General features: G+C 37.3%; 2 protein-coding genes, 1 long non-coding RNA gene, 1 other non-coding gene and 1 pseudogene across 6 annotated transcripts; 4 read left to right on the plus strand and 1 right to left on the minus strand.

The window, feature by feature from the left end:
• The first annotated feature begins 2,623 nt into the window (after positions 1-2,623).
• Positions 2,624-13,499, plus strand: LOC122659886 (gamma-tubulin complex component 5-like). Of its 3 annotated transcripts, XM_043855041.1 has the most exons (20): positions 2,624-2,704; positions 3,683-3,799; positions 4,544-4,662; positions 4,781-5,044; positions 5,135-5,232; positions 5,531-5,693; positions 5,797-5,907; positions 8,361-9,341; positions 9,439-9,591; positions 9,682-9,781; positions 10,251-10,345; positions 10,931-11,122; positions 11,593-11,649; positions 11,742-11,813; positions 11,999-12,097; positions 12,176-12,307; positions 12,451-12,624; positions 12,882-13,060; positions 13,116-13,139; positions 13,236-13,499. In XM_043855041.1, exons 2-18 carry the CDS (start codon positions 3,778-3,780, stop codon positions 13,047-13,049), a joined length of 3,000 nt encoding a protein of 999 aa, XP_043710976.1. In that variant the 5' UTR covers positions 2,624-2,704; positions 3,683-3,777; the 3' UTR covers positions 13,050-13,060; positions 13,116-13,139; positions 13,236-13,499. The 3 variants fall into 3 exon arrangements, with proteins under 3 accessions (XP_043710976.1, XP_043710975.1, XP_043710977.1); XM_043855040.1 differs by having other exon boundaries at positions 13,116-13,499; XM_043855042.1 differs by having other exon boundaries at positions 4,547-4,662; positions 13,116-13,499.
• A 2,385-nt stretch (positions 13,500-15,884) lies between these two features.
• Positions 15,885-19,387, plus strand: LOC122659027 (annotated as a pseudogene).
• Positions 19,388-22,561: 3,174 nt separating this feature from the next.
• On the plus strand, positions 22,562-22,635 carry TRNAI-AAU. Its single transcript has one exon. It is a non-coding gene; the product is annotated as a tRNA-Ile (tRNA).
• Positions 22,636-22,807: 172 nt separating this feature from the next.
• On the plus strand, positions 22,808-23,202 carry LOC122657520. Its single transcript, XR_006332320.1, has 2 exons — positions 22,808-22,896; positions 23,001-23,202. It is a non-coding gene; the product is annotated as an uncharacterized LOC122657520 (long non-coding RNA).
• A 448-nt stretch (positions 23,203-23,650) lies between these two features.
• On the minus strand, positions 23,651-25,333 carry LOC122659028. Its single transcript, XM_043854189.1, has 2 exons — positions 24,467-25,333; positions 23,651-23,669 (listed from the first exon to the last, which is right to left on the minus strand). Exon 1 carries the CDS (start codon positions 25,331-25,333, stop codon positions 24,482-24,484), a length of 852 nt encoding a protein of 283 aa, XP_043710124.1. The 3' UTR covers positions 23,651-23,669; positions 24,467-24,481.
• Positions 25,334-26,668: the final 1,335 nt, after the last annotated feature.

The following is a 26,668-nucleotide window of genomic DNA, read 5'->3' on the forward strand; positions in this document are numbered from 1 at the left end:
AACGTTTTAATCAAAAAAACTTCCGTCCCAGCATTTTTTCGTATTTTTACAAAAAAATACATTTTTTAAGCGTTCGAGTATTAAACGTGTATAATTAGCATATTATATGATTTTTATACTTTTTAAACCTAATGTTAAAAAAAAACAAAAAAAAAAAAAAAAAAAAAAAATCAAAAAAAAAAAACAAAAAAAAAAACAAACAAACAGAAATATCTATCGTTTCACTTTCCCTTTCTCCATTCTCTGCGATTTACGAATTGTCGAACTCGAACCCTAGCAGCTACCCCCCCAATCTCCAATCATCCTCACCATCTCCGTTCAACAGTCACCGGCGATCATCCAATCCTCAACGGCAACGGCTTCTCTTCTCAATCTTGAAGGCCTCACGGTTCTCTTCTCTTCTCTTCTCAATCTTAAAAAACAAGAGAGATACACAACAGGTTTGTATTTTTCCCTTGTTTGATCTCACAATTCCTATGACCTATCTTGTAAAGAAAATTGTTCTTCCTAATTTCATTTTTTTTTTCTTCTCTGTGAATCGATTTAACCTTAAAAAAAAAGAGAGGGAGAAGATGGGCAAATTCACGGTCCTATCTGCAGTTTATTGTTCTTCCTACTTTGATATTCACATATTTGAATCATGTTAATGTATGCATGTGATTCATGCTGAAATTGACTGTGACCATTGTTGCTGCTATTTCATGAATTTTAATTAAAGCTTTTGTATGACTTAAATGATGAGCAGATGGATAGCGTGAAGTATGTACTAGAACCAATCTCTTGGGTTCGTGAAACTATTATCGCGAAATCCATTTGGTAAATTAAACTCTGCCAAACTGTTGCAGAGTAAGATGACGAAAGGATTCTGATTATAGACCCCACTAAAGATCATGGAGCATCTTCTCCATTGGAAGTTTAATGGGAAGAAGCCAGGGAAGGGTGGTGGTCAAGTCCTTTACTACTGACAGCAAACTAGGACAGATGGGGAAGAGAGACATACTAGAAAACTTGATGTGACTAACCCCTATCAAATTATTTTGTATGAAACTTGATCAATGGGTTTTGCGTACTGATAAAATTTTGATAGATTGACATAGAAAAGAAATTTATGGGGAAGCTTTGATATACGATTAAGAGATAGAGCAGTCATCAAATGCAATGAACTTAGCTAGAAAAGATTTGAAAATCGATTGAAGATTGAGTTAAATAACTTTAGAGAAAAAATTAGAGACCTATGAAGAAATGATGACTTGATTCGAGAATGAGGCAGATACGCAGGCTTATAAACCGCGCTTCAAAGTGATGTTCGGCAGAAGAATTGTAGCCGATTCTTTCCTTTTGTTTTTCGAGGATAAAGAAGAAGAAGGGAAAGAGATGTTTAGGGTTCGACTCTCATTTTCATTTGAATTTGGAGAAGATTTGCAAACGAGGAAGATGAAGAAAGAGATGGAGTTTGACCTTTAGGGTTCTCTTGTTCGAGAGAGCGAGCTTATGAGAATCGTGTTTGGAGAAGAATTGTGCATGAAGGGAAAAGATGGGGGTTTGGAGAAGATTTGAAACAAAGCGGCGGATGATTAAAGAGATAGTTGAGCATTTTGAAGTGTGAATCGATTTGAGGTGTTTTGAGTTTTGAGGTGTTTTTTATTTTCCATTTTTGAGTGTTATTATAATATAAATATCTATATTATCTATATATATATATATATATATATATATATATATATATATATATATATATATATATATATATATATATATATACTTATAATTAAATACGAGGTCGGAACAGCTACCATTTGGATAAGCACAGGATCTAAACCACTGACCCAGCCCACCCTGCCCGGGGCCAGGCTATAACTAAACCCAAACCCCCTCGGGTTGAAAAATCGAGGAGTCGGGTCGGGCGGGCTCAGGGCGGGTTCGGGCCAGCCGGGCTTTATTGACACCCCTACAGCAAACTAAGACAGATGGGGAAGAGAGACATACTAGAAAACTTGATGTGACTAACCCCTATCAAATTATTTTGTTTATTAGGTGGTGAATGTATGTTACATAATAAATATATGTCCCTTTTTTTAAAAGTATTATTGCCTCTAGGCTGTATTAAACACGTATTAAACACGTATCATATTATTATCGTATGTATTTTATTAAGTCGGATTTTTTAAAAGTATTATTGCTGTCTAGTCCATTTAATTGCCGTACGTATCCATTCCCGTTCAATTGCCGTTCCTGAACTTACTAAGGCTGTCACCGCTGCAACTCATGGAAGGGAGGAGAATTTTTTTCATTGGAAATACGCCAAGTCGTGTTTTAATCGCGTATAATACGGGTCTCAATGGAATCCGCAGATTTTTAAAACGGTTTTTTGAGCCATACCTGTGTGTATACGCGTATAGTATGCATATAATACACGTATAATGCGCGAACCACTTTCTCTTTTGGCGCTTTTTTTTTTATTCCTTTTCTTAATTCTTTCACACAACACACATCCAGTGATCCAGTATGCAATTTCAAAATCCATTTTTCTTTTCGGGGAAGTTATTTTCTTCTTACTTCTCATTTGAATTAATGATCGAATCTGAATCTGTGTTCCTCGTGGTCTGCCTTCACATCAGGCCTCAGGGCGGCAAGAAGATGTGGCTCTGTACCTGAAGGTGGATATGGCTTCGGAGTTCCTGCGATAACCAGATTGGAGTTATAGGTACAGTGTCACTCTCTTCTTGTCAAACATCTTATGCAAAATGTTCTCTCTACACTCTCCCAACACCCAAAACTTTGCAAAGAGACTTCACCTTTAGCGCCCTTCTTCCCTTGAATCTTAATCTCAACAGCAAACCTTGAACATCATCTTCAAGATTCTGCCCTATCTATCCCCTCTTCAACTCTGAAGCCCACTTTTTTCATCAAAGAATCCGCCATTTTTTCATATCACCTGAGAAATGATTCCTTTTTTAATCCTTGTAGATTAATCTATTAGTATGACTTCTCCCAGAATACATCCCTTCCTGTATGGCTACAGTTCTCCTATCTTCACCTATCCCTTACTTTTGATACTTTGGCATTCTGTCTTGTGCCAGTTTTTTCTTTTGGAACTGATATTAATCGCTCAAGAATTTGGGGCAACGTTTGGTGTTGATACCGTATCAACAACATGGAATAATAAGTTGAATTTCTCAAAATTAATTGTGAGGGGTATGGTTAGAAGTTACATGCTACATACTTGAGCTCAAATTTACTTGGGGCTTGACTGTTTGCAAGTAGAGGGAAATGTAGGGAAGTTAAATTAATTTTAAAAAGAAGAAGGGGAACTTCTGTAATCATAATTGCATAACTAGCTTAAAATCTTACCTAATATAGTTATTTAATAATTTAGTGATTCAGCTTTTCAAGTGAATTTTTTATTTTCATATTCAAATCAAAGCATTTTGATTGAAAAGTGAAGTAAAATTCAATTGGTAGATTTAGTAAGTTTTTTTTTTTGTTGTTAATTACATACTCATTATTGGTAATGATTAGAAAATCCATTTTATATTTTGTTTTAATTTCATTTCCCTTCCTTCCCTTCACTTCACATCCAATCAGACGGAGCCTATGTGTCATTGCATATTTCATCTGTAATGAATTTCCTGATATCGATTTACATAATTATGGACTTGAGCTTGTCATATTTCTATTGCAGGTAGATGGTTTCCAATTTTCACATTGATTAGAGCCGTTATCAGTGGGGCTTCCTTGCTTGAAGCACAGACTGTTACAAGCTTGCAGAGTATTTAAATGGGAAATCCCATTTACAATGGTACTAGTAATCATTTATCTCTGGTAGTTCACTTCAGATTGCAAAATACTATGGTACTTTTCTTTGAGTAAGGTTTTGCTAAATTTTGATTTAGAGCTCATGCTTCAGGATTTGTTGGACCTGGTCTAGGTTCTGTTTTGTATGGTGTTTCATGCCTTACGGAATATCCTCGTCAGTTGATCCTTCTCATGTTAAGGGATGAACTTAGAGATTATCATATTTGATTTAATGGGTGAACAGGTGCATCTTGTGGAAGTTTTTAGTGGCATTTTTGAATGCTTGTTGTTCTATAAGTATGTGGCTTTTGTAAAACACTTGAAGAGTATTAACCATGCAATTGTGTAATTTTCAGATGGCAAGGGTACAAAAGGCTTCATTTTGGGGTTTGACTTGGAGATTCATCAGAGTTGTTAATACTCTGGTTTTGACTTGAGTGGTTGATAACTTAGACTTAGTATTAATTGTCATTATAAAGCAATAATTTCAATTCTTAGGATAAGCTCAAGAAAATTGGCACAAGTCGATTATTATGTCCCCCACCCCCCGAAAAAAAAAAAAAAAAGAAAAGAAAAGAAAAAAGAAAAAAAAAACTAAAAGAGAAAAGAAAAGGCTAGGGGCTTGGAACAATATCTTGGTGTTGCATGAGCTTTTTTTTATAATGATGGATGGAATGGGCTATACTAAGTGCAAGGCCATTCTGAATACCGTACTAATACTGTTATGCCTCTTTGACAATGTTTGCAGCAGATAGATTTACAACAGGAACTGCAAAAAGTTTAGTCAGCAGGCTAAATAGCATTTTCTCAGATGACCTTCCCTTGGCAGCTCCAGCTGCCAATTTGAAGGCCAATGAGCTTGATCTGGTATACTAGTATCTTGATTCATGTAACTTATGCTATATTTGGATCTAAATGCGTAAATTGTTATACTGTCTGGTCCTACTTATGCTCATCTTAATCATGCTTTATTGTTTTTATATAGGTTAGGGGTGTCTTACGAATGCTACAAGGATTCTCCAGTTCAGTGTTTTTCTGGGATGATGGAGGGCAAAGTTTCTGTGCCAAAAATGAGATTTATGTGACTCACCTTTCGCAGACAAGTCTCAGGGTCATTCTCAACCAGTTTATCTATGGTGCAACATGCTTCCAGCTGGTTGAAATTTTCATCAAAAAGATGGAGAGATCTTCTTTGGGATCACCTCCTACCTTGAAGGCATTTGCAAGTTCTGTGTCTTCATGGCTTAAGGTATCTATGTTTCCAATTTTTTACCTGTCCATTTTGAGTTTTTCATTTTTCATAATGGAGGGAAGGCTGACTTCTCGTGTTGTGAAACAGAGATTGCGTGATGTTGCTTTAAGGGAGGAAATGAAAATAGCTGAGTCTGATGCTAAAACCACTCCAACCCTCCTAGGATTAGTAAATTCCTTATCAAGGTGCTGCCTTTGACTTTAACCATGTAAGCTGAAAATTACTATGATTGAAACTAAGGAATCTGAGGGATAAAGTAGTAAAAGCTTTATGTTAGGGACTACAATCAATCACACCTTTGGATTTTCCGTATAGAGCACCTTTTGTTCTCATGGCCCAAATCTAATTTTTGAAAAGCTGCAGCACCTCGATTCCTTTTAGTACTGGGTAGCAAACTGAATTGTGTATGATTCATTCCCACTCCCACATCATACATGTGCTATACGCTGTATTTGCAACTAAGCTTATGTATCTATTTCGCAGCCTTTGTGCAAGTGCTGAATATCTACTGCAAGTAGTGCGTGAAGCAATACCCAATGTTTACCTTGAGGCTGGATCTTCTTTTCCAGCTGGTGAATTAGCAGTTCATATCCTCGACCACCTTTACCAGAAGTTAAATGAAGTTTGTCTCATGCAAGGTGGCGAGGTTGAGGAATTTTTTTAACCATGCTTGATGCTCTAAATTCCCTCTGCTTGTGATTATCTTATTCTATATGATTCTTATGGAAGATCATTTTTCCTGATTTCAGGAAGAATCATACCAGATGCTCTTGTATATATTTGTTGGGAGTTTATTTCCATACATTGAGGGGCTTGATTCCTGGCTTTATGATGGAACTCTTGATGATCCATTTAAGGAGGTAATTACATTTAGGTGTTTTATATGTTGTCCTAAAGTTGAAATTGACCATTTATTGGGCTAGTCATATTAAATGGTGGAGATAATGGGTTGTTGTCATCCCTCTCCCAGGATGCAACTTCGGTAGGCGAGGGCTCCACTTATGGTTGATGCTGAGACTTAAACAGTTAAAATTGTAACCAAACCCAAACCATGCTGAGGTGCTTGACTTAACGCCACTCAATTCTAATTTGCAAACAATTACTAAACATGGGTTGTATTGGGTTATGAGTTGGGCTATAATATTATTTATGTGGAGCAAGAACTAAAAGGGAAGTTCATCCCTAAGGAAAGTGGTTAATATTTATATGGGGAACTATCTTTGGCCTAATCAGCCAAGTACTGACGGCAAGCATAATAGAATAGACGGTGGCGACAGCTGCATTTCTACCTATTTCAGTTACTCAAAATCTCAACAATCAAGTTAGTAGGCATACTTTTGGAGTTTTGGTATCTTCGGCATTGTTTTTTCTTTCTCGTGTTGGATTTAGTCTAATCATTTTTTTTTACAATATTTTGCAAATCCAATGTATCTATTTTGAAGATGGGTTCTAAGCCCAGGTCTCTTTTCTTTGGTCTAGAGGTCTGGTGGAATTGCCTGTCTCGTGCTTTATATATATATATATATATATTATTATATGTATTAATTATTGTTGATTTAACAACTTCTACTATAGAACTTAATGCTGTATCATGCATGTATGTCGAACATGTTCCTAGCAAGTTTCGAACGATGGAAAAGAAATTGTATTGCGAATCCTGAAGTTTGGATAAGACCTAGTTCAGTTGATTATTTTGATCATGTTTGGTAAATATGATGTTATGTTAAATATGAAATAATCTGCACATGTTTAATTGTTTTACCTTTTAATGAAGTTTTAAATACAATCAGGTCTATGCAAGTGTAGTATGTATCATAGTTGTCAAGGTGTTGCCTAGGTGTCCAGCTGCCTTGGTCACCTAGGTGGGGGGCCAATGCTTTGGGTCGCCCATACGCCTTGACAACTATCGTATGTGTATAATTTGGAAGATTAAAGTGTGGAATCCAAATGAATGAACTTAGGTAAAAAGAGTAGAAGAGACCAGAGTCATACAACTGCACAGGAAGAGACTGTTATGGGTTGGAGTGTTGGACTGTTAGAGTTCATGTAATAGGGGTGTACTTTTGTCACTGGTTTACTTTAATGTCATATTGAATTGTAATTTTTATCCTTTTTACTTTTTATCTTTTACCTCCCTAGGGAGGCATATGTAATTTGAAGGAATGTTTAATGGACAATACAAGGGAGAGAATACGATTCTCTCTCCCAGCGGTTCTCTGTCAAGTCTTCTCCTCCTCTCTTCTCCGCTTTTACTCCTTATTCCTTAGTTGAATCAATACATACCTGATTTCTATCTTGGACTTCTAGACATTTAGAACACCTATGTCCTGCTTCCACATGGAATAGTTCATGTATCAGTGTATCACTGACATTTTAAAACAAAGTCTCCTAGTTACTTGGACATAGACTGCTTGTTAGGATGTATTAGTAAATAATAATATGTCAAGTCATGCAAAATATGGTTCTATTCATGAAAAAGTTGGCCCTAACTCTTTTTTAACCTTAATAATGTTTTCCATTGATTAATGTTGTATCTTTTCCCTGGACTCCTGTAGATGGATGGGAAATGGGCTGTTCTTCCTTGCTTCTTTTCTAAGGTAGTGCTTCCAAACCGTAGGTTGTAGTTCTATTTTTAGTTCCACCAGGTGGAGTAGCATATATAAGCATAAGATTAGGGAGATCCAAATCCCTCCGCATCCAATTCTGATTGATGAAGTTGTTCCCCCACTAGATCATAGTAGATCTGACCCCTTTCCCAAATAAAGGAGTTCTGGCTGATGGTGTTCCTCCATTGAGATATACTAGATGCTATCAATCCTCGGATCTGGTGCAACACTTTCCTTTCTCCTCCGCACCTTCTGGATAAACAGGGGAAATTCATACTTTCCTTGCAACAAAGAAATTAACATTCTCAATTAGATTATGAGATTTATCATTTCTTACATAAAATTTCTAAATGGTAAACTAGCATTGCTACATGAATTTATGCCTTTGTTCAGGAGTATATCAGTATATGGTAGAGAGGAATGCTAAATAGCAATAGACAGTTGGACCAGTGCCTGTGCAGCCACATTGGAAAAAAAATTGTCTGATGACTGGGTCATTCTGATATCATCACTTGAAAAGGATTATTTGAATCCATTGTTTTGTTTGTTATTGCAGACAAATAATTCTTTTGCTGTTATGTTTGAATCTATTGCAAAGCTGTAATCCTACTGTTAGAATTAGCCAAAATTGACATTCAATATTCCTATACTTTAACAATAACCTTAACATTCCTTCTATTGTTTTGCTGTTTCACTTGGTATTGTAGTTGTTTTTTTATGCCAATAATACAATATCAATCGATGAGGCTGCATTCTGGGAAAAGAGCTATCTATTGAGACCATTACAACACCAAACGTTAGATCCTGGGCTCTCTTCTGTTACTTGTGCCAGCAATGGTGAATCAGTAAAAGGGACTGATCAGAGTGGAGTAGTCATTGAAGTCTGTCCTCTGTTCATTAGGGACATAGCCAAAGCTATTGTGTCTGCAGGAAAATCACTACAGTTAATCCGGCATGTTCCTGGGGAATATAAAACAATATCTGATTGTATTGATGGTTATGGAAGTCATGTGGGTGGGAATGACTTGAGTGGGATACTTTGTCGGAAGAGCATTGGGGGGTTAACCTTGTCAGAAGTATTCAGCCTATCCTTGGTGGGTCTCATAGGTGATCATGATCACATCTCTATGTACTTAAAGCAGGATAGTCCATGGAACCCCTCATTTACCCATTTGCTCGAGTCTTGTACAAGGAAACAGAAGCTGGCAGAAGGAAATGACGCAACTTCCCTAGCTTCTACTTTCTCGGAGAAGATATGGTTCAAGTTCTTAGATGATAGAGTGTTACAGAAAAAGGAGAGCTGTTCAAAATCTGCAGTCAAGGGTGCAAAAAGTTCTCATGAAGTGAAGGATAAAGATATAGCTCATAATTTTTTGAATGAATCAACTTTCCTTTGTTCATTCTGTCCTGAAAATCCTGTTATCACTGTATGCCAAACACCACTGCTTGAAAACAGTGAAAAGTGGAATATGTTGCACTTAGGTAGAAATTTCCACCTCCCTCCTTTAAATGATGAGAATTTACGAGAAGCTATTTTTGGTGTAAAAGATAGAACACCCTATGCAGTCAGAGGGACAGACTTTACTTTCGGTTTTCAATTTGGGGAGTCTGAATATATTCGTTCAGAGGATGACATGAAGACATTAAGAGAATTGTACTTCTTCCCGACCATTCTACCTTCTTTTCAGGTACTATCAGTTATCTGATTAACAATAACCAGAATAGTTTTGCTGTTATAGATTTTCCTAGAAACTCTTGAGAAACAAATTCATTATGCTGTAACAGGAAGACCTGTGTATTTCAGAGGTCTTACCTTTCCAGAGAAACAGCACCTTGGTCTCAAGAGTTCTTAACTGGATTGGAAGTTTTGAAGCAAAGGCTACTCCACTTCCTCTTGTTATTATGCAGGAATGCTTCATTGTCTACATCAAGAAACAGGTAGGCAGCTCAAGCTGGTTTCTGAAAATTCCTAATATGATGTTGAAGCTTTCTATCCACTCAAAGTTTCTACATTCATTATTGTGCCAGGTGGATTACATCGGCAGGCATATCTTGTTAAAGTTGATGAATGGTTGGAGATTGATGGATGAGCTTGGAGTATTGCGTGCTATTTACTTGTTGGGTTCAGGTACTGTTTAGTTATTTTAAATCCTATAGAGATTGGTCTATCTGGTTTGTTGATAGGAAAAAGGTTATTTACATGGCAAAATTTTAGGGTACTTATTGGGTGTTCCTATATAGAACACTTAGTTCTGCACTGTTGAAGGATGAGTTGGTAATTTCAACTGTTCAATTGATACATAGGGCACTGTTTGGATTGGCGATGTGTATTAAAGTGAAATTCAACCCAACTCCCCACTCCCCAAAAAAAAAGAAAGATAAATTCAACTCTATGACCCCATGTATCAACATCTTCCCTTGTATTTTTCATCTGTTGATTTGTTTTCGATCATTTTTCAAAAATTGAATTTTTAATGGATTTTTTAAATATTAGGGCTGTATAGGAAGTCCTTCCTACATGGGCCATACAGGAAGCATACCACTTGTTATATGAAGCTAATTTCACATTTTTTTATTTGTGTGTTGTCATATGTCAGGTGACCTGCTGCAGCAATTTCTGACTGTTCTTTTTGAGAAGTTGGACAAGGGAGAATCTTGGGATGATGATTTTGAGTTGAATACGATACTACAGGTGCAGTGAATCATGTTTCAGTAAAAAAAAATTGATATAATTAGTTACAGATACGTGTCTAGCAGAACTAGTGGGCAATGTACTGGTGTGGCGTGCATGCAGGGTAGTGGGACCCGCTATTGGATCTGTTCCCTACCATGGAAATCTACAGCAAAAGCTGACTGGCTGAGTGGTTTTGTGTTTTTCTGTGGCATTCTTTTTCGAGTTTCGACTGATTGATATATTCTTTGTAACTATCCATTGAATGTGAAGAGGCGTAAACATCCTATGAGTTTCAACCAGGGAAATAGTCTAGCTGGTTTCATCGAATGCTGGGCTCCAGGAGCCCTGCATCGGCATCGCATCTGCCAGTACTCTGGAATACTTGATGTTAAGGCAAAAAAATTTATGCACGGCCGTGCATGTGCCCAACCGGCATTAAATGCAGTCAGATTCGCATAAGTGCCCATCTGAAATGTCATAACTCCCCTGCCCCCCCCCCCCCCCATTTGATGAAATCGATAGGAGAATCTCCCGTGCACGAATACCTTCCCCTTTTTTTAATTCTAAGGTTGCTGTTAATGGGAGACTGCTTGTTGACTGCAGGAATCCATTAGAAACTCTGCTGATGGAATGCTTATAAGTGCACCGGATTCGTTGGTTGTGTCAGTCACAAAACAGCATGCTTCCAGTGGTGATGGTCAACATAATGCAGCTAACCTTGTCTCGACTCCTCATAAAGGTCGCAACCTCTTGTTTGGGGTTGATGCCCTTGATTTACTGAAATTCACATACAAGGTAGTTCTTCTGGTATATGGAGGCTGGTCCTTTCTTTGTACCTGTTTAATTTTATAAATTGGCGCGGAATGACTTTCAGCGCAGTGACAATGACTGCCGCATGGCAGCTCAATTTAGAGATATTTAAGTGGACATGTCATTCATGTGATCATATACTCATGGGTGAATTTTTAGCCCAAGTAGACATCAGCATATACCAATATAATGCTTTGAAAACTATTTGAAGAACAAGTAACTCTTGAAAAAGCTCGATACGTTATGGACTATGCGGTTGAGATAGGTTACTGAATATGACATGTAGCCTATACCTGGAATTCCCATATGTCCAACACTTAAGAATGAAAAATCAACAGTCCACGAGGCAAAAATAGGTGATTCCGGCACTGTAGGTTCTGGACACCATTTTCTTTCTTTATTTATTTATATCTATCTTATATTTTCTTTTTATCATAAGTTGTTGCATGTGATAGGTCTCTTGGCCCCTTGAACTTATTGCTAACACTGAGGCAATTAAAAAATATAACCAGGTATAGCTTTTGCATTTGCTTTTCATCTGAATGTAATGGATAATCATCTACTGTCTCGATTTATTATGTGTTCTGATCATGTTGGTTGTTAGGTCATGGGTTTCTTATTGAAAGTGAAGCGTGCAAAATTTGTTCTTGACAAAGCTCGAAGGTGGATGTGGAAGGTTGGTTGTTTTTGAAGTCTTTCGCACTGTTCTTCTATCTTTCGTTGTAGTATGATAGCTAAAAAATGGATGAACTCACATATCAATTACCAGACTCATTTAACAGGCGCTAGAGGCATTTAGTTTCCCTCCCCATTTCTTATATGATGGTCATTTTGGTGGTATCTGTTGATTCCTTCCATCAGGGTAGAAGCACTGCAGCAATCAATCATAAGCATCACTGGTTAGTGGAGCAGAAGCTCCTCCATTTTGTGGATGCTTTCCACCAATATGTCATGGACAGGGTACAATCTTGACATATCGTGTAGTTTTTTATGATGGAATTTAGAACTCTTTAACTCTGACAAGGATTTGGTAAGCAGGTCTTTCATGGTGCATGGCATGAACTCTGTGAAGGTATGGCATCAGCTGGTTCTCTTGATGAAGTCATTGATGTGCACGAGGCCTACCTCTTATCTATCCAGCGCCAGTGCTTTGTGGTTCCAGATAAACTGGTAGGGTAACTGTCTCAAGTTTCTGCTGGGGTTTGTCCGTATTTGGGATTTATTTACATGCTCTAGTCTCTGTTGAACTAGGGATCTCACCGTGAAAGAAATGATGTATACTGTTGTCTGATAATCTGTTATGGAACTCACAGTGGGCATTGATTGCAAGCCGAATCAAGAACATTCTTGGGTTAGCTCTAGACTTCTACTCCGTTCAGCAGACTTTAAGTAGTGGTGGAGGTGCCCTTGCAATCAAGGCAAGATGTGAAATGGAAGTGGACCGGATTGAGAAACAATTTGATGACTGTGTTGCTTTTCTTCTGAGAGTAATCTTCTATCCATCTCAGTTATATTGCTTGCTTACGTCTTTTTGTGACTTGAGCTACAAAACCTCCACATTGCTGTTTTACATATAATATGTCTGCTTGCTTACATCTTTTTGTGACTCGAGCTACAAAACCTCCACATATGCTGTTTTACATATAATATGTCTTCTGCTTGCATGAATATAGTGGTTCCACCGGTATTTGTAGTAGCAGACATACATACATACAAAGCTGATTCTTGCCTCATATGTGTATAGGTCTTGTCCTTCAAGCTCAATGTGGGGCACTTTTCTCATTTGGCAGATTTGGTTACAAGAATCAACTACAACTACTACTACATGTCTGATAGTGGTAACTTGCTAACTGTCCCTGGTGCTGAAAGTGCTGTTTCTAAGCTGGGTAAAGGGCTTTCTGGTCAGGCCTGATGGATAAGGGTATGATCAGGAGAACTTTTCCCACCGGGTCAATTAGGGCTACTTTTGCTTCTGGAAAGAATGGCCAGCCTGTCAATTATGGTTTGTAAAAGCATATTTATATCTTAATGTCTGCTTATTTGAGTTGTACAGAATTTAGAAATGGCTTTTCCTTTTAGTGTTTTTTTTTGTGACAACAATGAGAACCAGAACAAGCTCTGTGTTTATCATGTAAACACAGAGAACTGGAAGGTGGTCCTACGTGGTAAAGAAAACAGCAATTGAAGGGACGCAAAGGAAATTGAGCATGGTCCATGTTGAAGAATACAGTGCTTTTAATCATGAACATTAGCGAATTGCCCCTGACCAATAACAGTTTTTCCAGTATACGAATCTTGTAATTTTGAAAGACGGTTATCTACTTCTCTAGACTAAATTTGCTGCAAATTTTCCAGTTGGTGGCACTACTTAAGGTTGGCAATGTAGGAATTTGTCCCCTCCCCCCTTCCTTTTTTGCTATGTGAACAATATTACTTGCCGTTTTGATTGTTAGATATCTCAATTGTATAACCCATCATGTATCAGGCTCTTCCTTTTGATTTTTTAATGGTTACTATTCTTTAAACTGTTTCTTGTACACAGTTTGCAAAAAGTAAAAGTCATATTTGTGTTAATTTATACGTGACTAGATAGTGATGAGGACAACATATCCATTGAATCCAGGGACAAACTTAGTTATGACATAGCTATTGTAGACTTGTAGTGGGTGTGTAGGAATCCTTCTACCCACTTCTAAAATTTCCCTTCAACATGTTTATTAAACTGATGCTTGTTGATGCAGCAAAATATGTAATGTTGCATCAACCAACCTAGTTTTGAGACCTTTTGGTATCAAAAAAATTGAGATGGGGGGGCGGGGGGAAGGTGGTTTGGATCCACCAGTTCAGAACCCCTCTTTGTTTGGTCGAGTCCACATCTGTTCAATGTTGCCATCCAAATTTTGGGATGTACAAAAAATTATCACCTAAACTCATCTGAGATACTCAAAATTTTGACTAGAAAAGGGAAGCCTTGACACTTGAGTAGCCTTCTTCCCCATCACTTCCAGGAACCCAACTTCTCTTCATGCTGAATCTTTTCCCCAGAAAGGTTCTCACACCCCAAAAGTAAATACTTCTATAAAGATGCATCCTTGAAATTATTCCTGCTGGTATTGTATGACCCTGTGCTAAACTAATATTGGCTGCTTCATACTTACGTGTCTGAGACTCAACCGAAAACTTAAGGGCTGGTTTAGTCAGGACCCGAACCAGGGTTTGAAGAATCGGGATCTGGATCAGCGATAAATCGGTCAATCAGCCCAAAATTGCTCTAACCTTAGATTTTTGGAATGGAATCGACTAGAAAGTTGGGATTCAGCTGATTGACAAAGCTTCCTAACAAGACTGGGGAGGGCTCCAGGAAGCAAAAGACTGGGGATTTAGAAAAATGATTCTTCATTCTTTGCTGCTGAGGTGGGATGAGCTTCTTCATCAACCTTTGATAATAGGCCATGGTTCTTTAGTATTTACTATGGATGTATGTAAGTTTTATATATGTTCCGAGATATAATGTCCCTTCTTTAACATCTTTTCCTAAAGAAACGGTGGGCTTTGTTGGGTTGGGCTCTTTTCATGTCAAAAGTGAGCCTTCCCCTCCCCTATCTCAACAAGTCAAACTTTAAACGTCTAGTAGGTATCTTCAAACTCTTCCATTGACCGTCCATCCAGAGTGCAGGGAATGTTCACGTACGTGAGTGTAAGTGAACAACTCACGGTCGCTCAAATGGAATCTATTTTATGGGAATGTTTCATCTAAACGACAGTGAGTCATTCACGTACGCGAACATTCACCCCCCTTAGAAAGGTGTTTGAGGTTCGATGAAATTTGAGTTTCAAATTACGACATGGGCTTCCGCTTGCCCGTAACTTGACTCGGCTATTAGATGAGAACCTTCCGTTTTTAACCAATATGAACCTATTAGATGAGAACCTTCCGTTTTTAACCAATATGAATGGGCCGAGTCCTGAATAGAATCCAAAGAAGAAATTCTAACTGATTGTCAGAACCTTGAAATCTATACCAACACCACAGATGTTGGACTTGGTGCTTTAAAATGCTTAAAAGCCCCCGTTTTGTATTTATATATATGGGCAAGAGATTCACTGCCTGATCAGGTACTCTTGCCTCAACACGGGAGCCAATAAGAGCACACGCAGGGACATCAATATGGATGGACATTTTTTATTTCATGCTGCCAAGGCTATGGTGCATGGGCCTATACATAGGACGATTGCAATGACCGCTCCACCTCCATGAAATGAAAACTCCCCTATTGGATTCTCCCACACGCACGTGCTCTCATTAAAAGCTGTTTTAGTGGCGGATCAAAAAACTGGATCTCTTGGGTGGGGAATCGATTGAGTTGGGATCGATCCAACCCGATTCCAAACCGATCTGGATTGAAACCGTCTGGACTCGAACAGAGTCACGATTCCGAATTTAATAACATAGAGAAAGGAGGTGTTTGGTTTCGTGGCCCATCCCATTTTAGGCCAATTATTAGGAAACAGAGTTCACAATGCCATTCGAAACCTGCGAGCCACGCGTCAATATATGATTGGCTTATATAACCAAATGTAATACAAAACGCCGTGGTGGCGGGAAAGCAGAGCAAGATCCGATCAAATCAACTTGTATAGGAGGTTGCATGAGGGGAGAGAGGGACACAGAGAGAGAGAGAGAGAGATAACATTTGGAATTTAGAAAGAAAGAGAGAAACCAGAGAGAAACCAGAGAGAAAAGGAAATGGCAGAAGAGAAAGCCGAAGAAAAGCTCAATGAATCCAGACAAGTACAGATGAACAATTTCAAGGCTACTTCAGTCAAATTCAACGCCGACGCACCCGAATTCGTCCCTGGAGCACAGACCCAGATGCCTCTTTCGGATTACTCCTATCCTTGCTTCGACTTTCTTGATGGAAACAGCGACTCTGATTGGTTCTATGTTGCAGAGCAAGAACAATTAAACGCCCACGCACCAGAATTCGTCCCTGGAGCACAGACCTATATGCCTCTTTCGGATTACTCCTATCCTGGCTTGGACTTTCTTGATGGGAGCAGCGACTCTGATTGGTTCTATGTTGCGGAGCAAGAACAATTCAACACCCACGCACCTAATTTTGTCTCTAGAGCACAGACCCAGATGCCTCTTTTGGATTTCCACTTTCTTGGTGAGAGCAGAGGCTTTGATTGGGTCTATGTTGCGGAGCAAGAACAAGTCCAGCAAATCCCCAATTCCAACATTGCACTCCCCGACACTACCAACAACTTCCTCAGCAATGGTCTCCACCGAAAGATCATTAAACTGGTATTGTTAAAGGCCATTACTGGTTGTGGTTCTTGTTCTTGGACGGATTTGTTCTTGTGGACGATTTTTCTTTCTCCAGTGATTTATATGATGATCTGTGAATTGGATTTCGCTTTATTTTCTTTTCCGGTCTAGATGAGATGCATTACTCATCAGGGAACTTGCAAATACTAGTAATCAGGAGTCAGGACGGCTCTTGCTTCGAGTTTAAAACTAAATGTAGGAAAATCTCCTTGTCCAAGACTTGGAATTGCTTTATATGTCATATGATTCTATTCTTTATGAGAAGCACCTTTCTTTTAAGCAGCCATAAAAAACAGCAATCTAAGAACTTCCGTAGTTAAATCTTGTTGATTTTAGCACTTCAAAATTCATAGGTGTGTAAGGCAGAAAAAGCCCACTTCGGAGTCTTCTTACTGGCAAATTCTTGATGGATATCTAACATAGATAGGTGAGTTGCTGGCGTAGATAGCACCATTTTCCTAGTTCAACAATAAATCATGGTTATTTATCTGTTGTTTTGATTGGTAGATCATTCTGTTAATTCAGGGCCTTCTTTCATCTTCCTCATCCCAAGTAGCTTTATCCTTTTATCATTCTCAGTTGGATTTTGATATAATGTTGGTGATGGAATTTGAGGTGTCACTTTTTTAACTTCAGAGTGAAAGTTCTCTACACTGATGTCCATACATGTATCCCTTTCCAGCACCCTGAAAGTTCAATGCGAATTGGGTAATCAGGTTCTTTTGAGAAATTAGGCCTCCTAACTTTATACCATCCCACAGAGAATTCAAACTGTATTCAATCAAATTGCAGATAGGATCAGACCTCTGGCTTCAGTCCTATCTTTAGGATTCCAGAGAGGACCTCTTTGTCAGAAAGGCAGTTTCTTCCTTGGTGGATGGACTCAAATTCTCATCCTGTCATGAATTTTCTGTTTCATCGGGATTTCAGTTCCCATGCTTCTAGATATTTTCTGGCATGATATAAATCTGTTCTAAAACCATGCTGAAACCAACCCAAGCATCCATGTCTGAGTCAATCATTTCCTGCGGGTAAATGCCATAATGGATTTCTAGGTTCTGTTCTGCATTTGATAACTGTTTCATTTCCATGTCTTCTAAGTGCTAGGGATTGGTCTCCTACATTGATATTATAGCAGTTTTTAATTATATCTTATACTTTTATATGGACTTCAGTTTCAGTTTTATTTTGAGTCTGAAATCGGTCTATATGCATTACAGGTAGAACACCAGTTCAGTGATATGAGTTTGGTAGCCAATGATTTGTTAGCAAAGCATATAGATAAAGACCCTGAGGGTTATGGTAAGGATTCCTACATTGATTAGAGAATAATATGGCTAATATTGCTTGGGGAGTTGTTTGATATTTTAGTTTCTAACAGTTTTGTTTGCGAAAATTGGTAATGTTACAGTTCCAATATCTGTTGTTGCATCCTTCAAGGAAATAAAGCCCCTCGTCAAGAACAATCATTTGCTTGTCGAAGTACTCCGAGCATCACCAAAACTGGTAACTTTTCATAATTTACTTAAATCATTCCTTCTTTTGTTCATTTTTATACCAATTGAACAATGGTTTGGTTTTTTTTTCTGCTGATACAATTTCTCCTTTTCTTGTGTTCTGAAGGTCGTGAGTAATGATGGCAAGAAAGTCAAACGTAAAGACTTTTTCACTGAGCGAGACAAAGAGGAGTTGCAGGTCAGTACACCTGAATAAATTCCCTCATCTCATACTCATGCTTCAAACTCAGCTCTTTTGAATACATATCATTTTCTTTTCTTCTGTACTTTCCAGTCTCGTACAGTTTCTGTTGACAATTTGCCTGAAGATTATTCTCACCAAAACCTTGAGAGAATTTTTGGTGTGGTTGGAAGGTTTGAACTTCACCGAATAATTGCATTCTACTTCTGATGTTTTACAAATCAAGAAAACCTTGAATGTATATTAACAATACACTTCTGTGATGGGCAGTGTGAAGACCATCAGAATATGCTATCCGCAAGAATACAGTGCTTCTCGTTCAAAGACTGACATGGTCATCAGTAATAAAGTATAAGCTACAGCCGTAGTCAACTTGAATTTGCTAAGATGTATAGCAAAGAAATTTTCTGATACCAGTTGCTTTCTGTCTACCTTCTTTTCTCTTTTCACGTTTAAGCTTCATGCACTTGTGGAGTTTGAGACTATAGAACAAGCAGAGAAAGCGGTAAGTGAACTTGCATTGTTAGGACTTGAGGCTAATAAAAGAGATTTTTTTTATCACCCCTGCCCTATAATGACAACTTCAAGAGGCTAACTTGAGCAGGTTGAAAAGCTAAATGATAAAAGGAACAGAGGAGAAGGCCTCTGTGTAAGATTGCTGCTTAGACGTTCGGTCTGTCTACTTAAATAAAAAGATCTTTCTCCCAGTTCTCTCTCTTGTCCTCTTTATTTTTATGATCATCTGACAAAGTACATTTGCTTTATTCTTTATGGTCATGGTCATTGAAATTTTTTCCAAATTTACATTCTTCAAATGTCAGCCAAGATCTGTTATGAAGAGTAGGAAATCAGATTATGATCAGTTTGATAAGAACTCAGGTGAAGATGAGGCACCTTCCTCCAAATCATTGGAAGACTCCCATAAGTCTAATACTGTGGAACTAACCATTGTAAGTTAGCATGTTTATTTAAATGATACCTGCATACTTCAATTTTGTTGCTCCTGGAGTATAATACTGTGCCATTGTGATTTCACATGATACATGTTGGTAGACTGAGGATAATTCAATCAGGACAAAGAGAGGCAGGGCAAGAGCGAAGTCCCATGGATGCACTCAGGACGTGGTCTACTTTCTTCCTCACAACCTAGCAGCTCCATCCAGTGCAAAACATCTACCAAACTGACTCCGAAGAGACTACCCAGTTCTCCTGGGGAGTGATTTGTAGTTCTCTGGTTTTGATACTGTGTATTTGGTACTAAGAACTTTTCAACATTATAAATAGAATCAATTACTGAAGGTGTATAGTACTCCATAGTGGCATTCAAGACAAATATATGTTCTCTTCACCACAACATTCTCTTTTCTTCCCCCCCCCCCCCCTTTTGTTGATTGTATGATCTATACGAGTAATGAAGTTATGGAAGTTAGGTGCACAATAATCTCCTCTCTTATCCAAGTTGATTCCCAATTTCTTATCATTCTTGTTCTGGTCATTTGATACTCAATTGGGTTAAGTCTAGATGAATTCACAATTGCAAAGATAGGTGTAACTCTTTGTTCTTTTACATCATTCTGTTGGTACTTCTTTTATTTCATTGCAATTCATAAGTAAACATAACCGTAAGTACAGATTATGCATCATGTAGTTCAATTCGGCAAGACCAGGGCCGTTATCTTGTAATCAGATCAGGATAGAATGGAATTGAAGCAATCCTGTGGGGACTATTTACAACATATTTTAAGCTTCACTCCTATCACACAAAATTTCTAACACAAACAGTAAATGATAAATCAATGGAATTAACAGAGAGGGTCTGGGAAGTAGAATGTATCCTCTCTCTTCTCCTTCCCTCTCCTCCCAACTCTTGATGTCCAACCCTAACTAATAACTTGAATGCTGAATCAACAGATTCATTGAACAACTCTTGAGTAAAGTAATTGGGGAAAAGAACTCTGTCCGGGAGTGTGGCCTACACCAGCACTCCCATGAGTCTATCCCTCTCCTCCCTATATGAAAAGACACCTATGCCCCCTTGTTTTGAGGAAGAGAGAGATGACACATGGGAGTGCTGGCGTAGGCCACACTCATGGACAGAAAACTACTTCCCGTATCAGTATTTCAAGACTATGATACGATATAGGCCAAAACAGTTTGATACAATATGTAAATATCGATATTATCCATACGTCCAATTTAGTGGTTCAAAAAAAAAATTAAAGTATCGGTACGTATCGCATTGTACCGGCTGATACTGTGTCATGCGATGTGATATTGTTGATACATTACGATATGACCATCATAAAGGCACAAGCAACTTCAAATTGTAATTCTAGAAACCAAAAAGCACCCGGCGGACGAGTTCTCACACAAAACTTCGATTTTATGCCCTCTTCTTGCTCTTTCAAATATCCAACTTGGGGCTTTGATTCCTTGCTGAAAGCTAATCAAATGAAGGAAACAAACTGCACTTTGGTTTAATCAATACTCATATCTCAAATTGAAGAGCTCCCAAAAGAATATATGTTTCTCAAGAACTTTTTTTTTTTTTTTTTTTGTGTGGCTCGAATCTTTATTTTTTTTCATTAGTTACATGGATTTAGGTAAAACTAACAAAATGATTGCATCAAACATGAGTTATTGCATGAATTGATGATTGATTACTTGATTGGGGTGAGTATTGTGCTTATGTTTGATCGGTGCACAACATCATTCTACTTGCTTCTATTCTTGTAGATCCTTCTAGATATGAGTTTGAATCATCCTGACACTCTTCATGGCATTAGACTATTACTACATATAAGAAATCTCATCCCTTATAACAATTTTAATTTAATGCACTTGTCTTGTTATACGTTGTTCCCCATTTTAGTGTTTATGCATGATACATGTTATATATTGCTTATTAATATATATATTTGTTTCAAAAGTGTATTTCCAGGTATACCATGGCAATTTCCATGTGTATCTTTAGCGTATCTTTGATATTATACAATATGTCTCTTAAAATCACCCCATTGATATGATACGCGATACTAATACTTTAAACTTTGGTTGGAATTGCCTCATCACATTTTTGCATGGACCAACTAGGTGTGCAAGTCCATAGATTCCTTAGGTTGTGTTTGGTATGTATTCTTGGAATGCACAGCCTAACTCTTTCACCCATGGTCTTAAATATCTAGTTCTATTACTTATTTAATGTTTATTTGTCATCTCAACTTTACAACATCAACATTTTGTGGGTTTTAGACACCCCACCTTTATCGGAGGAAAAAAAAAAAAAAAAAACAGACACCCCAGCAATAAGATTGCAACTCTACACTGGGGTTAAAGAGAATGAACTATACAATTAAACTTTGACAGTGTTTGGATTTGTATGGTGGACTATTTGAAATTTAGACTGTATAAATATGATTTCTTGGAATACATTATCGACCTCGAATACATACCAAACACAACATTAGTGTACAATTTGTCCTAAAAATTTTAAATCAATAAATGAGTAGATGATCATAATATTTTTTTTTACCAAATTTGAAAAGTAAATATTAAAAAAAATAATATTTAATAATAATAATAAACTACCAACAACGAATCCTCTCTTACCAAGTATTCTTTCTTTCTCTCCCCCCTATAATTGTTCCACGTTCAACTTTCGTTTGTATCACCGATACCATATATGTATTTACTATGCAGTATTTCTTTTATTTTTTGGTAGAAACCATGGAGTATTGACTAGTGTATTAAGTTGGAGACCCATGAAATGATTTAATGATTTATTTTAATAATATATTATCTTTTGGTAGATTTTAGGTTCGTAGATGTTACCATTTTTTTAATTTTTAAATCCAAGGTTGTAAATTCTATAAGAATTAAAAGTTCAATAAATTGGCAAAATTTACCCAAATGATAGAATTTGTAATTCTATTAATTACAATTCCAAATCCATGGATTCCAAAATAGCAAAATATAAATCCATTAACTCTAAATCAAATTTTTGTGATTTAAATGCACCCTTATGGAATTTTGGTCATAGTATACCACTAGCAAGAGTATCTAGAGGACACTTCTATTGGTGTATTTAGAACTTGACACTTTTATTTAATTTCCCTTTATTTTATTCTCAAAAGTATTTAATGAAGTGTTTGCAACAAGGATAAATCTGTCATTTCATATAGGAACTATATATTAAATGACTTTCAAAAATTTTTTAAAACCCTTGCATTAATTTGTTTGTATGGGAATAAAACAATAGACAAAAAAAGTAAAATTACAAATCTATTGAGACCAGGTGTTAATGAGAAATACCCTAACTAATTGCATTAGGGTGTGTTAGCAGACTGTATGAAACAGAATACAAAACCTAAAACCTTTCAAAACATAAACAAATCGGCCTATTAGCTCAGTTGGTTAGAGCGTCGTGCTAATAACGCGAAGGTTGCAGGTTCGAGACCTGCATAGGCCAAATGTGTTAATTATTTATTAATTAGCCTTGCACCTCTCATTTTTTTCATAATCTTATTAATTAGTTGCCTGTGCACCTCTCATTCAGTTTTTTTCATAATCTATAGTATCATTATCTTCCATAGTGGACTCTTTTTCAGTTGACGAAGAAAGTGAGTATAACGTGGAACTCTTCTTCCACCCACCTTGTTCAATAATCAATCCAGGCTTCAGGCAATAACATCCGGGTAGAAGATGAGCAGGACAAGATTGTCAATGAGTGGTAACCAACTAAACATTTGAAATGCTTGGTTTTAGTTGTGATCTTAATTTGTTTGGTTCAGTCTTCTTTCCCATTTTTGAATTGTTTATGATCTTTTGATGCAGTTGTTCTTGCTGTTTCGACTGCACGGAGGGCTGCTTTGAATTCTTATGCTGCTCCAACCTTTGTTAGGTTTACTGTAACTCTCTTCTTTTTGTTTTGTCAGTGTCTGGGTATTTGATTCGGGAGAAGATAGCTTGGGCGCATACTCTGGGGAATCGAAATTAAAGCAAATTCAAGGATATGATGTGATTAAACACTTGACAACGATTTTCATCTTTGCATCTTTGACAACTTTCAACTCTCACTAGTTTTTATGATCTTTTTCATTTATTTTCTCTTTCCTTGATGCTTACAGTTGATACATCCATTATTAGCAAAACCTTAACACCAAGATATTGTTGAATTCAAGCTATGCATAAAAGTAATACAATCTACCAATGGGAGTTCAATACAGGTCTCACAAATTTCACCTCTATTTTTTGAAATCATTGAACTGAGGGAAGATTGTGACTGGGGATTAATTTCCACCTGAAAAGGCTAATGATGTAATCCATCCCAACTCTCTTATCATCTTCATTGAAGGAAGATACAATTGGATTAACAGACAACAACGACAACTCAGCCTCATCCCAACTAAATGGGGTACGCTACATTAACAGAAAAGCGATAATTAAGTTTTACAACTTCTAATTCTCCAAGGTGGTTTGCCACAATACTGTGTTGTTTCAGTCCTGCACCAAAATGCAACAAAAGAAAGTGAATTAATTGCTGGAATTCAGAATGGAAGAAATTATACTTTCAGATCTCACCAAACAGCAATTGAAAGTGCTGATTAAGAGTAAAAAGAACGAGATCCTTCGATAAATATACTCGACATTTAGAAACACATCTGCACTTTTACTATCTTCAGGGGACCTAAACTCCTCTGAAAACACCATATTCTGAAAAATTGTGCTTGAACTTCTTTAGCCTCAGAGATCATGCTTCTCACAAGAAGAATATAATATAGGGATACATGGCTTGGATAGCATAGCAGGCATTCCATTGTTGCTAAATTGTTTTTAAAATGTATGATGGTTAAGATAGAGAGCTAAACAAACATTCGGTATAAGCTTTCATATGCTGATCAAAAATTAATTTTTGTGAATTTTTTTGAAGAATATATCATAAAGTCATAAAACTGAATAAAAATACGTAGAATCAAATTCCAGTTAATTTATATTTTGCCAATATGTTTGTAACATTCAATTTTTCTCGTTCTAGGTTTATTTTGCATCCAATCTTTTCTCGTCAAAGTTTTTATGAAGTGGAATCATCACTGTAATAAAAATATGAAATGAATCTTGTGATGTTCATTCCCTGGCCACCTATTTGGCTAGGAAAAGACCAGAACAGCTGTAGTTGGCTAAGGAAAACGCAAGGTGTTCGAAGAAATGCACAAATAAGAATGGTCAATTGAACAGTACAAAAGATAAGTGACAAGAAAACAAACAACGAAGCGATGATGATAAGACAGGAAATAGGGTACCTCATCGTCATTATCTTATGCCTTCTCGAGTTGTGTATTGCCCCCTTCCTTACTGAATGGAAGTTTCATCGGTCCAAATAGGGTATCCACATTGATGCTTCCTTTAATGGAGTAACCAGTCCCCTTTCCACTTATCATATCCCATAATGCAGACCCAAAGTCCTTTGGCCTAAATGAGATTGGAAGCTCAAAAAACCCTGAATTTTTCTTGCCAATTTGGGCCGTTTTGAAAAGCTTGGCACCACCTATTCTTATCTTGGCAAGCCATACCTCGCAATCTAATGAGTTCAACCCCAAATCAAATTCATTCTGGTTATCCAATTTCAGATAAAGGGTTGCATTCGTTTCTTCCAAAGAGAATTTATCAAACTTAATTTTCTCCAAATCGACATCTGGTATATAAGGCACAGGTATCTCCCCAGTTTTCTCTAATGGAAGCAAAATGTTTCCTATAATAGGTAAATCCACAATAAACTCAATTCTGACCTTATAAGGAATAAGATTACCCGGTTTAATGTCGTTGTAAGTGTTCTTGATATCATCGTAGATCACTGTCAAAGTGATGTTAATCGTTTCAGATCCATGAGCATGAATGGTCCCTGCATCAGGGATGAGGCCGGACATGAGTTTCCTGCCATCGCTCTCAATCAAATACTTTACATCAACTAGAGGGATCGGAATTGGATTTGGATTCTTCACAAGAACATCGACAACGAAATCGGCCCTCTTCAGGTCTATTGAAGAAATGTGAATTCCAGTAATATTTGCAGTAGGTTCCCCTAATCCTACAGCTTCTTCAATCGATAACAAGAAGATAATAACAAGAAGAAGTTTAAGATAGTGGGAATTGGTCATGCCTCTATTCATGACTAACGCCCCAAACAGGAACAAACTAACTCCCACACATCTCTTATTCCCATTAATCCTACTCTTAATAATAAGTTAATAACTACCCACCATGAAAATAGCAGAAGGCACCACTGCCCCCTTCCCTTGGACGATCCTTGTCCACAAGGTCGATTCCAGGAAATTTCTGTTCTATCCATTTCAGACCTTGTGGTCGGTGCCACTCCATTGAGAGCTTTATAAGGGGTCATCTTAATAGCAGAATGGTAACTAGTATTATACCACCATTCCGCTAGTGGAAGCCATTTCACCAAACCCCTTGGCTGAGATTCTACAAAGCATCTCAAATAATTTTCTAGGCATCGATTCAGCACTTCAGTTTGACTGTCCAGACTCTGGATGATAAGCTGAACTGAACTCATGTATTTAGAACTTGACATTTTCATTTAATTGTCCCTTATCTTATTTCCAAAAATATTTGAGGGAGAATATTTTTTGCGTCGGGGTGTGGGCTGTGCTCAGACACATGGGGGTGGGCGCAATGACCATCCTGCCCCCCTGCATGGCAGGCCCATGTGTCTGGGCACAGCCTGCACTGCGGCACAGAGAACATGAGCCCAATATTAAATAGTGTTTTCAATGAGGATAAATCTATCATTTCAAATACTAACTATATTAAATGGTTTTCAAATTTTTTTTAAAACCCGTGCATTAAATAATTTTTTGGAATAAAATAATTGACAAAAATGTAAAGTTACAAATCTATTAAAACCTTAGGGGGTGTCAATAAGAAAATACCCTAATTGCATGAAAAAGAATATAAATAATAAAATCATTAAATCATAAATTAATTGGTCTATTGGCTCAGTTGGTTAGAGAAAGATACTAATAATCTGAAGGTCGCAGGTATTAGCCTACTAATGTAGTCTTCTTTCCCCATTTTTGAATTGTATTGTTTATGATCTTCTGATGCAGTTGTTCTTGCTGTTTCAACTACACAAAGGGCTGCTTTGGATTCTTATGCTGCTTCAAGCTTTGTTAAGTTTCTCTATTGTACTGTAATTCTCTCTTCCTTCTTTGTTTTGTTAGTGTCTGGGTATTTGATTCGGGAAAAGATAGCTTCGACGTATTCTGGAGAATCAAAATTAAAGAAAATTCAAGGATATGATGTGATTAAACACTCGACAAGATTGCAACCAAAAAAAAAAGGAAAATTTACACATACCACCCCTGAGGTTTGACAAAAGGATTTTTTCACCCCCCAGCTTTGGAAAATTCTACGTACCCCCCTGAGGTTTGCAAACGGTAACAAATAAGTCCATTCCGTCCGTTCATAACTAACACTGTTAAAAATTA

This window comes from Telopea speciosissima, chromosome 4 (genome assembly GCF_018873765.1).
Source record: "Telopea speciosissima isolate NSW1024214 ecotype Mountain lineage chromosome 4, Tspe_v1, whole genome shotgun sequence".
In the NCBI taxonomy this organism is placed as follows: Eukaryota; Viridiplantae; Streptophyta; class Magnoliopsida; order Proteales; family Proteaceae; genus Telopea; species Telopea speciosissima.